Here is a 14,556-nt window from a genome sequence, read left to right on the forward strand (position 1 = left end):
TTACTTAAGGGCCTGGCAGGTGGGACAGTGGTGCATGAGCTGTTCCATGTATTGTGTTCTGCAGAGGAAGTATTATGTGTAGCATGGTTGTGTTTGTGTTTGGGAGGTCTCTGGTGTTTAAGCATGTTTCTGTTAAGGACCTCCACATATGTAAGTATTTGTGATGTGGGTTTTGGTGGAGTAGGGGGTGAGGGGTGCATACTGACAACCCACGCATTGTCATATGTACTGACTGGTGTGTGAGAGAGAGCATGGATTCAAGGTTCTTAATATAGGTGCATCTTTCAGATCCTGAGTTTGTCTGGACTAGGACTAGAGGGTTCTTGGTGAACATGAGGCAGTTGCTACACTGCCTCAGGATGCCCATGTTGAACAAGCTGGTTGGAGAAACTGTGGGAAATTATCTGTCCATAGTGTTATGTAAATTTATATGGTCAGGAAAAGAAGTTGCACTTAGGAATGGCTAGTGATTGAGAGGTGTGTTGTTACTTCTGAAGCTATGCTTAGTGCTCCACCTTGCAGTAGAGCAGGGCTGCAAAAAAAACTCTGGAGGACAACAGACAAAGTGCTAAGGGAAAATTTAACAAACAAAACGTTTGCATTTATAACCACTAACAGTAACCACTGCTACACAGTAATGCACAATGGTGCATTACATGCAAACAAGCACAAACACAGGGCTAAAATAAAACAAGAAATAACCCTTTTAACACAAACTACCCAATAAGGATGCTCTTTCTGAGCTCTATTCCAATCACCGTCAATTAGATGGGACCCAGACAGCAGTCTCCTTCCACAAGGGTGCAGAAGGGCCTACACCAACAAAGATGGCTTAATTTGATGCTCAGAAGTTACAAAACAGACACAGAAATAACAAACCTGCAACTGTTCTATGCTGCAGCTGAATTAGTACAGTATACAGTAAAATGTGGCACAAAACAGTTCAGACAATTCAAACAGACAGTAGAATGCAAAGACAAATTAAAAGTGCAATATAAGAACAAAAACAGGCACTTATAGTTAGTTGGAAGCAACAGACACATCAGCTCTTTCAATATCTCAATACAGATCTGGTTTTAGTGCTCATGTGGTACCAAACAGTCTAAATTCAGCAAATCTGAATCTGGCATATCCTATAAAATTCAGAAGTACTAGAAATGCAATGTGCATAAAATCACAGTCACAACAGCAAAAGAACACTTTAAATTAAGCAGCAGTTCACCAGCAAGTACCAGCTTAGAAGGGTGTAGGCCACACATTCCTGTCACAAAAGACAAGACCACAATCCTCCTAATGTAAAATAACTGGTTTGGAACTCAAGTGCTTAAACCAGAACTAAGACACTTTCAGAATAACAGACACAATGATACTTCAACCAGCAAATCTTAGCTTAGAAGGGTGTAGGCTATCCTGTTGTCCCACAAGAGTTTAGACCACAAATTTTCCTAATGTAAAATAACTGGTTTGGAGCCCAAGGGTGACACTTTCAGAATAAAAGACACAATGAGACTTCAACCAGCAATTCCTAGCTTAGAAGGTATAGGGTGTCCTCTTCTGCCGCAAAAGTTTAGACCACAAATCTTCCTAATGTAAAATAGCTGGTTTGGAATCCAAGTGCTTAAACCAGAACAAAGACATTTAGAGCAATAGGCACAATAAGCCTTTACCCAGCAATTCTCAGCTCAGAAGGGCATAGTCTACCCTCTTCTCCCACAAAAGAATAGTCCACAAACATTCTTAATGTAAAATAACTGGCCTGAAGCCCAAGTCCTTTAACCAAAACTAAGAGACTTAGAATAACCATTACAATGTAATCAGGCTACTAACACACTGTAATATATGCAGCAGAATCAATACAGTTGAACACTTTTAAACATGTAAACAGATATGGCCTAGTTTGTGGTCAATGGCATGGTTTCCAAAACCCTTTCAGTACTCAGACTCCATTACTATCAGCTACAGCTAGCATTTACTGTAAGGCTAATTAAGGTGTCATTACTGATGGGTGATTTAGATGTACTGGAGGCCTTTGAACAGTGAACCACAGTGTTTTAATTAAAAAAAATGCAGAAACTTGATTTTGGTGAAAACAAAATACAATGATTCAAAATCTATCTGCAGGATAGATCCATTCCAATCTACTCATTAAAATCTATCTAACAGGGAACACTTAGCACTGAAGTACCATAAGGAACAGTCTTATGCCTTTTTGATTCTCACTATTTCTTAATGAAATGACTCGTGATTTATCCAAATACAACCTAATTATGCATGCAGATGGTGTTTTTCTACTGCAAGCTCTAATTATTGCCAAACTGAGGTCAGTTTTACCTACTTTAATCATTATTATTATTGTTATTATTACTATTATTATTATTATCATCATCCGTACTCACTCAGCCTATGCGTCTTTTCAGGAGAAACTTGTCATTTTGAGCTTCATGCTCAAAGTCACAATGCAGGTAAAAGAAGGGTAAGGAAATCAATTCCTGACTATAAGACTCAGCTAATTAACAGGTCATATGACTTTAGTCCCCTGCACTGAATGACCAAACTGTATAACAGTTTATCTGCCAGACAGTATTAAAGGTTATTTGTGAAATGTTTCCATTTCGGTCTGAATATTACACTTTTTGTTTTATTCCACCTAGATCATAGCTGAAGAGGGGTTTGTATTCTTTGGCCTGTCTAGACACTCACAATGAAAACACAAGCAAACAAGCAAATAAAGCAAATGAATCTTAAACAAATTCCTTACCTCTATGCAGTGTTGTTGCAAGGAGACATATCAGAGTTATCATGTAATTCATAGTGTTGCCCAATGATACAGCTTTCAACACCTTAAAAAATGGAAAATGAAAACATATTTGATTCTTAGACTACATCGATACATTTGAAAACATCTAACTAACATCTAATATTTTCCTGCAAATCCGTTGAGTAAAGATTACAACCCAGAATAATTTAACCAAAACTGTTTCAAGTTAGTAGTGCTATAACTGTTAGCAAGACCAAGGACTGTAATATTTTAAGCATCCCTTTTCAGAGATACTGTTAATTATTGAAAGTTGAGTATCAGTATAGTTGTCAACATGACAATAGTCAACACAGCAAACTGCTAACTCAAAAGTAGCATAGATTTCTTACTTGTTAAGATGTCATTGTTTACTGTGTGTCCCATTAGCCCACAAATACTCCGTTGCTTTTTAATTTACTGTCTAATGCTTTAATGTCAACATGTAAGATTTTGTCATAAATGCCCAACTGGAAAGTATTGTTTCTGCTGAATTATGTTTCTGTAAGTAGGAAATATACCCTAAATATTTATTCTGATTTTTTTATAATGCATCAATGTGATTATAAATTCTCCATTCTTATTCCCGTTTCCATGAGCAATATTTATAAACTAAATGTATTTATTTATTTATTTATTGGTCTTTGTTTACTTGGAAAGTCTTACTGGGTAATACCCATTTTCCCTTTTGACACAGAGTTCTGCAAGCTTTCTATGATATCTAAATTTGTGGAAGGCATGTTGCATTGTTTTTTGCAGGCTTTATCCCTTTTTATCATGAGTTTTTTTTTCTTTTTTTTTTCTTTTTTTAGCCATGGTACAGGGTTGGACTTCACTCATTATGTAGTGGTGCTAGATTATTTAAGGTCTGTAAGAATATATTAATAAGGTGTTCTACAATGGTATCTAGTGGGATTGTTCTAAGTACATTCCAGTTATATTGTTTTTGTTTCATTGAAAATATGTTTGCTGACATTGGTTGTATTTTGTATTTGATCATAGGTCCATAGGTGTTTACTAGGCTAATGACCACAAGGGCCTTTTAAACCTAACCATGCATACCAAATCTCTGACAAGTTCTGATATCCTTGATAAGTGTAAGCAGTGTCCCAGGAGATGAATCATTTGCAGGTTGTCTGTGTCCATTATAGACATAGGTGCCATACCTGGGATGAATCTCTGTTTCCCCATCCAGTTGTCCAAGCTACACTTGAAACTTGAATAGGTCTTACTGTGTCTAGGCAATCAGATCCTGTGACCCTGTTCAAAATAATTATTTACTTGTTTTAGGTATTTGGTTCTGAAATATTTTTGACATAACATGTTTATCTAGGTTATGGTGAGTTCTGATACTGTAAGTGATCACATAGCAATGTATGTCATTTTAGAGGCAGCCTACTTTTGTCAGTTTGTTTGGTTTATATATAAGGATCAAGTGTAATGCTGAGTGTCTCTCTGAAGTTTTCTTGATTCTAATGGGTGTGGTTATTAACTGTTTGAAGTTGTACAAGTGTATGGATTCAGTGGGGGTAATGGAATTTATGATTTGCTAGTCTATATTTAAGTCTCCAAGTATTATAGTTTCATAGTTAATGTGTTTGGATATCCTATATAAGATGTTTTCAGCAGTATTAATGTTAATTCCTTGGTGTTACAGAAATTGCTGTTATATGTATAGTTTTCCTATTGTTGAGTTTTATGAGTGCTATTAGAAGTTCAGCATTGTTAAATTTGGGTATTTCCTGTGAGGGTAAGGTGATTGTTAGGGATTTTTTATAGATGATTGCTACTTCACCTGCTTGCCTGTTTTGTCAGTCATGCCTAAGTATATTTTATGTTGGGGGTTGACTAAGAATATTTTATGTTGGGGGTTGACTAAGTATATTTTATGTTGGGGGTTGACTAAGTATATTTTATGTTGGGGGTTGACTAAGTATATTTTATGTTGGGGGTTGAACTCATTTTTACTTATTTCTTTTTTAACCAGGTTTCGATAGCTATGACTGTGTCAGGAGTGCATGTGGCAAGGTAGGCATGTATGTCATGGATTTTGTTGCACATTCCTCTTAGGTTCCTATTTAGAAAGGTCAGTCTGGGTTCTGTTCTTTGTTGAGTGGTATTAGGTGACTGGTTTATTTCAGGGTTGGAAGTGATATTTTTATGAATAGTGGGACTTACGTTGGGGTGAATATCTCTGCTATTTTTTTTTTTTTTTTTGAATAGAGTGAAGAGTTGCCCTTTACATTTTGGTCTTGTTTGGTATTTGATTATATATTTGGATATTTATTTTTAACATATTTATAGATAAATAAATCAGGTGTGGTTTGTTTGCAGACATAGGGTACTATGGAGAAAGACAGACTGGGTTGAAGTTAAAATTCCTTGTAAGAGTTTGAAGGAGGTGGATTTGATAATTGGTAATGAAGGCTAGTAAAGCTAGGAAGAATAGTAGAATAATCTGAGTTAGGGCTATCTTAATTAACTTGGGTTTTACTTTTGCTGTAAATTAAGATTAGAAAATGTTAGGAGGGTACTGGGTTGGTTGTAGAGATGTAATGTGGTCACGGCTAGCCTTAGGCATAGTAGGTGAACTAGGCAACCGCCTAGGGCACTGTACTTTCCAATCACATAAAGGGCCAAATTTTATTTATTTGTTTATTTAAATGATTGTTTATTTATTTATTTAATTTATTTATTGTTTGTTAATTGGGTTAGTCCAGCTGGGCTCGTGGCCTATTTTCAGTGGAGACCTGAGGAGAAAAGCTCCAATACATAATATAACGTATATAGGTTTACATCATTATAATATACCTAAGTATACAGAATATGCATCATTATATGATGTAAGTTCAAACAATTGTGAGTTTACAAAGGCAGAATTACAGAGAGTGTACACATTTATAATAGATAAAGTGAGTAGCATGAGTCAATATTAGTCTGTACAGGAGTAACAGTTTTATAAGTAATATATGCACACTGGTTTGCAATTTAGAGCTTGTCAGTTTGAGAATATGAGTAAGGTAGGCCAGAGGCACATATGAAAAAGATTTATGGAAAGATGTTCTGAGCAAGATCTATGAGGTTTGTTAAAGTTGGCAAAGAAGTGTTTTTTTTTTTTTTTTTGTTATCCAGTCTGGGTTTGTGGTGTTCTCGGCGGTACAGTGTCCGTAAAACGGAGACTGCCTGTGGCAGCTGGGAGATTCATTTTATTTTTATTAAAAAAAAAAAAAATTTAAGGACGTTCTTTTTTAGAAACACCCTCCTTTTATGGCCACAGATGATGAAAACAGGTCACAAACACCTGCTGTGCCTGTGCGACACATTATGTACATCTTTGTTTTGGGGGCGCGGAATTTGAATTGCTGAAGATGTTGCATACTGGAGCAAGAATGGACAAGTGAGAGGTAAGGGTGTATGTGGGGATTATTGAAAGAAAGTCATCATCAGCTTCTTTCGGCTGTTCCCGTTAGGAGTCACCACAGCAGATCACCTGTTTCCATTTCTTCCTGTCCTCTGCATCTTGCTCTGTCACACCAACCACCTGCATGTCCTCTCTCACCACATCCATAAACCTTATCTTAGGCCTTCCTCTTTTCCTGTTACCTCGTAGCTTCATCCTTAGCATCTTTTTCCCAATATACTCAGCATCCCTCCACATGTCCAAACCAACGTAATCGTGCCTCTCTGGCTTTGTCTCCAAACCTTCCAACCTGTGCTGACCCTCTAATATACTTATTCCTAATCCTGTCCACCCTCATCACACCCAGTGCAAATCTTAACATCTTTAATTCTGCCACATAAAGCTCAAACTCCTGCCTTTTTGTCAATGCCACTGTTTCCAACCCATATAACATAGCTGATCTCACTACCCTCTTGTAGACCTTCCCTTTCACTTTTACAGGTACTCGTCTGTCACAAATCACTCCTGACAGTCTTCGCCACCCACTCCATCCTGCCTGTACTCTCTTCTTCACCTCTCTTCCACACTCACCGTTACTCTGAACTATTGACCCCAAGTATTTAAACTCATCCACCTTCGCCACCTCTACTTCTTGCATCCTCACCATTCCTCTATCCTCCCTCTCATTCACACACATATATTCTTAGTCCTGCTGACCTTCATTCCTCTTCTCTCCATCTCTCCAGGGTCTCCTCCACCTGTTCCCTTCTCTCTCTATAGATCACAATGTCATCTGCAAACATCATAGTCCATGGGAACTCCTGTCTGATCTCGTCTGTCAACCTGTCCATCACCATTGCAAATAAGAAAGGGCTCAGAGCTGATCCTTCATGTAACCCCACCTCCACCTTAAACACATCCGTCACTCCCACCGCAGACCTCACCGCTGTCACAATACCCTCGTACATATCCTGTACCACTCTTACATACTTTTCTGACACTCCTGACTTCCTCATACAATACCTCAACTCCTCTCTGGGCACCCTGTCATATGCTTTCTCTAAATCCACAAAAACACAATGCAACTCCTTCTGACATTCTCTGTACTTCTCCATCAACACTCTCAGAGCAAACATCACATCTGTAGTGCTCTTTCCCGGCATGAAACCATGCTGCTGATCACTAATCATCACCTCCCTTCTTAACCTAGCTTCTACTACTCTTTCCCATAACTTCATGCTGTTACTGATCAGTTTAATCCCTCTGTAGTTACTACAGCTCTGTACATCACCCTTCTTCTTAAAAATCGGTACCAAAACACTTTCTCCATTCCTCAGGCATCCTCTCACTTTCCAAGATTTCATTAAACAATCTAGTTAAAAACTCCACTGCCATTTCACCTAAACACCTCCATGCTTCCACAGGTATGTCATCTGGACCAACAGCCTTTCCATTCTTCATCCTCTTCATAGTTATCCTTACTTCCTCCTTGCTAATCCACTGCAATTCATGATTCACTATTCGCACATCATCCAACCTTCTCTCCCTCTCATTCTCTTCATTCATCAGCCCCTCATAGTACTCTTTCCATCTACTCAACACACTCTCCTCACTTGTGAGTACGTTTCCCTCATTATCCTTTATCACCCTTACCTGCTGCACATCTTTACTAGCTCGGTCCCTCTGTCTAGCCAATCGGTACAGGTCCTTTACTCCCTCCTTAGTGTCCAACCTTTCATACAACTCTCCATATGCCTTATCCTTCGCCACCTCTCTCTTTGCCATGTGCCTCATCTCCTTATACTCTTGTCTACTTTCTTCATCTCTCTCACAAATCCACTTTATCTTCACCAACCTCTTCCTCTGTATGCTCTCCTGTACTCGTCATTCCATCACCAGGTCTCCTTGCCCTCCTTCCTCTGTCCAGATGTCATACCAAGCACCTTTCTAGCCGTCTCCCTTACCAGCTCTGCTGTAGTTACCAAGCTATTTGGTAACTCTTCACTACCACCCAGTGCCTGCCTTAACTCATCCCTGAACTCCACCTCACAATTACCCTTTTTCAATTTCCACCATTTGATCCTTGGTGCTGCCCTCACACTCCTCCTCCTCTTTTTGATCACCAACGTCATCCTACAAACCACCATCCTATGCTGCCTAACTATACTTTCTCCGGTCACCACTTTACAGTCGCCAATCTCCTTCAAACTGGCTCTCCTACATAAGATATAATCCACCTGTTTGCATCTTCTTCCACTATTAATGTCACCCTATGCTCCACCCTCTTGTTAAAATATGTATTCACCACAGCCATGTCCATCCTTTTCGCAAAATCCACTACCATCTGACCTTCTGCATTCCTTTGTTTAACACCATACCTACCCATCACTTCCTCATCCCCTCTATTCCCTTCACCAACATTCCCATTCAAATCTGCTCCAATCACCACTCTCTGACCCTTGGGTACAGTCATCACCACTTCATCCAATTCACTCCAAAATTTTTCTTTCTCATCCATCACACTCCCAACTTGTGGAGCATATGCACTAACAACATTCATCATTACACCATCAATTTCCAGCTTCATAAACATCACTCTATCCGACACTCGTTTCACTTCCAAAACACTCTTAGCATACTGTTCCTTCAGAATAACTTCTACGCCATTTCTCCTCCCATCCACACAAGAAAGTAATGTTTGGAAATGTAGTGTACAAGATTTTCAATATGTATTATAACTGAGTTATCTAGTGGCCACTCATTTAAGCTTCAAAACTGATTTGTATTCATTTTCATTGAAATATGCATAAGAGGGTTACTAAAATGCTGCTGCTGAGGAGATAAAAAAGAGGAGGGTTAGGTATGTAAAGAAAGGTTTAACATGTAATGACTGTGCAAAGTTCAGGAAGGCTGTGAGTAGGGGCTTGATTGGAATGTATTATGCTATCTAGTTCAAAAAGGTGGTATGGCCTTGAAAAGAACATAAGTTGGAGAGGGGGCATGTAAGGCAGCTGAACAGCAGAATATTTCAATAAAATTTCAGGAAACACTTTTTTCAGACAGATTGATGAGGCACTGGAATGTTATACTAGAAAATGTGAATAAAGGTCAACAGAGGCATCCAGAGGGTCCCACAGAAATGGAAGATAAAGCAGCAGCTTAGTGCAACAACTCTCTTAAGGTTAAATGGCCAGATATATCTATTTTAAGGTTCTTGTATGGCTGTGTGATTTAATTAATTCACTCGTTCAACATATTTATTTTCTTAATTGGCAGCCCCATCTGCACTCTATTTCCACCAGCTTCAGAAGGTGGGTCCTGGTCAGTGATTGTTCTGCTCATGTATTCACACAAAATAACTAATGGAAAAATAAAACCTTTTAAAATATTTATTTGCCATCACATCTGATGTTCTGGCCCTTTCTACTGTAAGGCTTTGAAGGTTGTAACGTTGATTGATGTGTTCTTGGAGGAAGAAGGTCATATAAATTATACTTTATCATGAACATAATATTAGATTTCTGCCAGGCTTTCTCTAGAACATACCCATTTCCCCTTTTCAGTACTGTACTTTGTTAACGCAATCCTATGTTTTTTTCGGGGTTTTTTTTTACGTGTGCTTCTTCATCTAGTAACTTGCCAACAAGGGACATGACCAGAAAAGCAAGCTCACAGAATTCTGTGATTTTTTTTTCCTCTTTTTCTTTCTCATATGTTTCTGTTCTCTCTCATTTGCTTTTTAAGCCAAGTATTTTGTCAGATCATGCAACTACTAAGCATGATGACATGGAATGCCAGAAGGTGAGCAAGTGTCCTCCAGCATACAAGCAAAAGCATTCTATATCTTTGTTTTAAATTACTAAATAATCTGTATTTTATATTTCCTCACTGCATTCCACAAGTTAAAAATAACCTATGTGGGTCACCAGCTTCCAGGCAGATTTCAAAGATACATTGCACCTGAACATTATCTTTAAGATAGCAAAACCCAGCTTTGTTTTTCCTTTTTTTTAACTGCTATTCCTTCATAGTACTCAATTATCTGGTTCAGTTCTTGGATGGGGTGTCTTCAGTGTACAGTCCGCACATCTTCCTTGTGGCTATATGGATTTTTGTCAAATGGTACAGTTTCATTCTGTATCACAAGGCATGTGGTAGGTGCACTGGCAATCCACAAATTACCCACAGGTGTGTGTGACAGGTAAGTAGCATACCCCTCAACTGTCCAGGTTTTTGGAGAATATCCAGATTTCTTGCCTTATATTTTTGTCTGTTCCTTATAAAGGACATTTTTACTCCCACAACATGTAGATGGATTGCTGATACTGTGTTACATTTTAAGGTGGTGGGGTGCTGCAGTCCTAAGTATGCCCTCCTTTGGATGAGATGCCTAGTAACTACAAACCTGTTTTCAGTTTGCCATTCATTCCCTAATGCAATATTACCAGCTTACAATTCTTTTTAATGTAACATAGGCAATTTATTCTTCAATGACAGCAAACACTGAATTGGTAGATGAATCACTGAAATATAAAGTTGTTTGCTAGCAGCGACCTTTTCATTAGTTACAGATCTCTTTAATGTGGAATTATTCAGATGACTCTTACTTCTGCAGAGATTGTGCATATTGACTGATACTGGTGGATTGTAAAGACACAAGTTTGAGTGGCCTTTATGAGTGATATGTTCTGATTTGGACAGTTTTGCCATTGGTTCATATGGTTTGTTTCTTTGCTTACTGGAAAAAACGTTCAAAACTAAATTTAAAACACACTAATAAGTAGTACTGTATTATGCAAGGGATATAATATTTTAAAATGACAAGCTGAGTATAAACAGAAAAATAGTAATGGTTCAGCTTCGTATAGATACATTTCAGTTTTAAGCTATAATTTTAAAGCATTTATAGCTATACTAGTTATGTGAATGTCAAAGGTGTCGCTAAATGACAGATGAACAGCAATGTGATTTTGTGGATGGGTGGCAAACATTTGACAAAATTAACAGAACGGTGCTAATGCAGACTGTAAAAAAAAATGCTCCTGGGGTTGTTGGGTCTTGATGTAGAGGAAAACATTTGATAAAGTCAGCTGTGATTTTGCCTTATATTATTTTCACCCTGTTCGTCACAAAATTAAATCAGTTGAAAATGCCAGACATTAGCTTTGCAATTCAAAATGCTAGAAAATACATTGATTCAAAACCTGTTGTGCTATTAATTCTACGTAAATTAGAATAGTATTTAAAACTTTCCCTGATTTGGAGCATTTGTCCGGAATTCTTGAGCAAGAAGTTTAGAGGCATGACTGCACTTGCATCCATCTTAGAAAATTACTAATCCAGGTTTGCATCAGTTTTGTTAGGGTTAAAACATTCTATTTTGATAACAGGCATGAGAATGTCTCTGTTTTGCAGAAATATAGCTATTAAAAATATTTACTTAAAACATTAAAGTAGCTTTGGGTAGGCTAAGGTGGCTTGTAACTGTTTTTTTTTAATTAATTTTATCATTTTGACAATGTTTAAGTTTATACACTTATTTTTTTTTTCTATTTTTTTTTTAGATATTTGTTATGGATGTATGACATATGATGGGGAGTACACCTTTAAACAAAAAAGCAAGATATATGGACTCAGAATGGAATGGTGGATTGTTTAAACTATTTAAAAATTATATTCAGTTGAGATGATCTGATGAAATTCCAAGTTATATGGGATGAAAATGCTTATTAATTTTATTATTTTCATTGTTTGATTCGTGGTGATTTATTAAAAGTTTTGTAGCCTCTCTTTACTGTCTTGGTTTCATTTTGGAGTTTGCTATTGGGATCTTTTGTGCTTTTGTTTAATTATAGTAGTCATTTGGCCATGGTTTGATGCTTCCAGTTTCTAAAGGTGCACCATGCAGTAGATGTTAGTCTATTTTCAGGAAAAAACGTGTTGTGATTACTCTCTGCAAGCTAGTGTAATGCAAATCAAAAACAGCCAATTTGGTTAGACTGCTTCCAGAGTCAGACCATTCCAGTAGTAACGCAGACCAGGCATAGAACAAATGTTTGTGTTTCTCCCTACTTAATGTAGGGTTTCAGGTGTGTCTTCTATGAATTGTGGCACAGCTGTGTGTAGGGTTAGTTTCTGTTGGTGGTGCCTTTGGATTTAAACAGCAGTATAGAATGGTAAGGACAGCAAAAACTGTCCAGTCCTGTGCACTTGTTGTGGTAGTACAAAGGTGGCAGAGAAGATAGCATCCGGAGTAAGCGTTTACTTATCTTGTATTAAGTAAATGTACCTGTGCCTTGTTCAGCCACTGTCTGTGAATGTTTCATTTGTCTTCTCACCCGGTTTAGTTATAAATGGGTGATGTGATCATGACAGTGCTGCTTGCACATCTTTGGTTGCTTGAAAATCTGTGGTTGTTGCAGTTTACCACTTTCTCAACTGTCTTATTTTGACTCCAAATGTTGCTCTGTTCCTCTTAATCCCTCCTAAAACTGGCAACTTTAAAAAAAATGGAGGTGAATTACATTTAATAAATAATTATAACAATACAATTAAGAAGCATAAACAGGTAGATAAAAGCATAAGTGTTTTGCTGAAAAACTAGTGATTAATTTAAAGAAATAGCATGCAAAGTGAGTAGAAAAATGTAAACGGGTGTCCCTTTGTTTTTTGTCATTCCAGTCCTGACACAGACAGACCAAAAGTTATGTTCAAGGCGGGGGGGGGCTGTGAAATGTAACATCAAAACAGTCTTCAATAAATGTCCTGTAATCAAAAGGGCAAAGCCTTATATACCTGGGTGAGTGGTACCTGCCAGCTGATGGGACAGCTTTGGGCACCTGCTGGGACTGAATTATGTCATAAAGTGTGTGTGTGTGTGTGTGTGTGTGTGTGTGTGTGTCTGTATGGATGTGTGTGGTTGTGTGTGGGTGTGTGTGTGTGTGTGAGAGTGTGTGTATATCTCAGCTGGTTCTGATTTTTGGTGTTATTATTTGTCAGTCTGGTATTCATTTTGGACTTCATAGCTTTTGGAAAATGTTTGGTAATGCAAAACCCATTACAGCAGAAACTTATTTACATACATTTAAAAAAATTGAAGGAAATAACTGGAGTGGCTTTCATGGGGAGTGATGTATCTGTCAGGGGTGGCTAGTGCTATTGGGCTGCAGGACTGCAGCCGCCCCAGCTATAAACAAAGAAGAAAAATAAAATAAAAATGAAAATAATACAAAATAAAAACGTGAGTCGCAGAACATCACGCATGTGCGGCATTTCTGGACTGCTGGTGAACCAGTCTGGAGCATGCCCACAGAATCCAGACTGTCTCAAGAGCAGTCCAGATTAGGGAGAGAGCATGCAGAAGCACTATCCCAAAAGTCTATGCAGTTACAACTGCATAGACTTCATGGGCACAGAATCCAGACTGTCTGACCAGCAGTCCGGATTAGGGAGAAAGCATGCAGAAGCACTATCCCAGAAGTCTATGCAGTTATAACTGCATAGACTTGATGGGGGATTGGACTGCAACATCCGGACTTTGGATGCATTTACAACCTGAGGTAAGGAATACAAAGTGTGTGTGTGTGTGTGTGCATTTACAACCTGAGATAAGGAATACAAAGTTTGTGTGTGTGTGTGTGTGTGTGTGTGTGTGTGTGTGTGTGTGTGTGTGTGTGTGTGTGTGTGTGTGTGTGCATTTACAACCTGAGGTAAGGATGTGTGTGTGTGTGTGTGTGTGTGTGTGTGTGTGTGTGTGTGTGTGCATGTGTGTGTTATATGGTGGTGGGTAGAGAACAGGCTTGAACCCTGTACCTTGGGCCCAGGTGGCAAGAGCCTGAATTCCCTACCCACCACCATTTGTAAAAAATTGCAATTTTTTCCCTCATATTGTTCTGTTCTGTTCTTCATAAAATCTGTGGTTCTGTGTTTTTGTGCCCTTACAAAATCAGTAGTGCATTGGTGCATTCGTAGCATTGTTGCCTGACAGCTATAGGTTCTCTGGTTTGATTCTTGGCTGCTGTGCCTTCTGTGTGGAGTCTGCATGTTCTCTTTGTGTTTGTGTGGGTGTGCTCTGGTGTCCTCCCATCCCACCTTACAAAGATGTCTGTCTGTAGTGTTTCTCCCTGGGCCTTTGCTTAAAATTGGCTTTTGTTCCAAGTCAGACTTTCCTGGTTAACAAATGTTAAATAAAAATGTCAACATTTGAATTTCAGATGTCATATTCTTTAGAAAGTACATTGTAACACAAAAGCTTTTTTCTAGCAATTTTCTAAGTTTATAAGATGGATATTTGAAATTTGTCCCTATTTTTGGGACTGTATTCCCCCATCACTGGCTTTGTCCAGGTGTTTTTTGCTAAGAG

At 38.2% G+C, this 14,556-nt stretch overlaps 1 protein-coding gene across 2 annotated transcripts in view; it reads right to left on the reverse strand.

Moving 5' to 3' along the window:
• LOC122794691 (IgGFc-binding protein-like) overlaps positions 1-14,556 on the reverse strand; it is a 478,182-nt gene that overhangs the window by 267,276 nt on the left and 196,350 nt on the right. For both annotated transcript variants that reach the window (XM_044063322.1, XM_044063320.1), the window contains one exon: positions 2,759-2,840. In XM_044063322.1, coding sequence (XP_043919257.1) covers positions 2,759-2,810 — 52 coding nt within the window. In that variant the 5' untranslated portion in view covers positions 2,811-2,840. The remainder of the gene's footprint in view (positions 1-2,758; positions 2,841-14,556) is intronic.

This window comes from Protopterus annectens, chromosome 2.part1, assembly GCF_019279795.1.
Source record: "Protopterus annectens isolate FY-2018-M chromosome 2.part1, PAN1.0, whole genome shotgun sequence".
Lineage (NCBI taxonomy): Eukaryota > Metazoa > Chordata > Ceratodontiformes > Protopteridae > Protopterus > Protopterus annectens.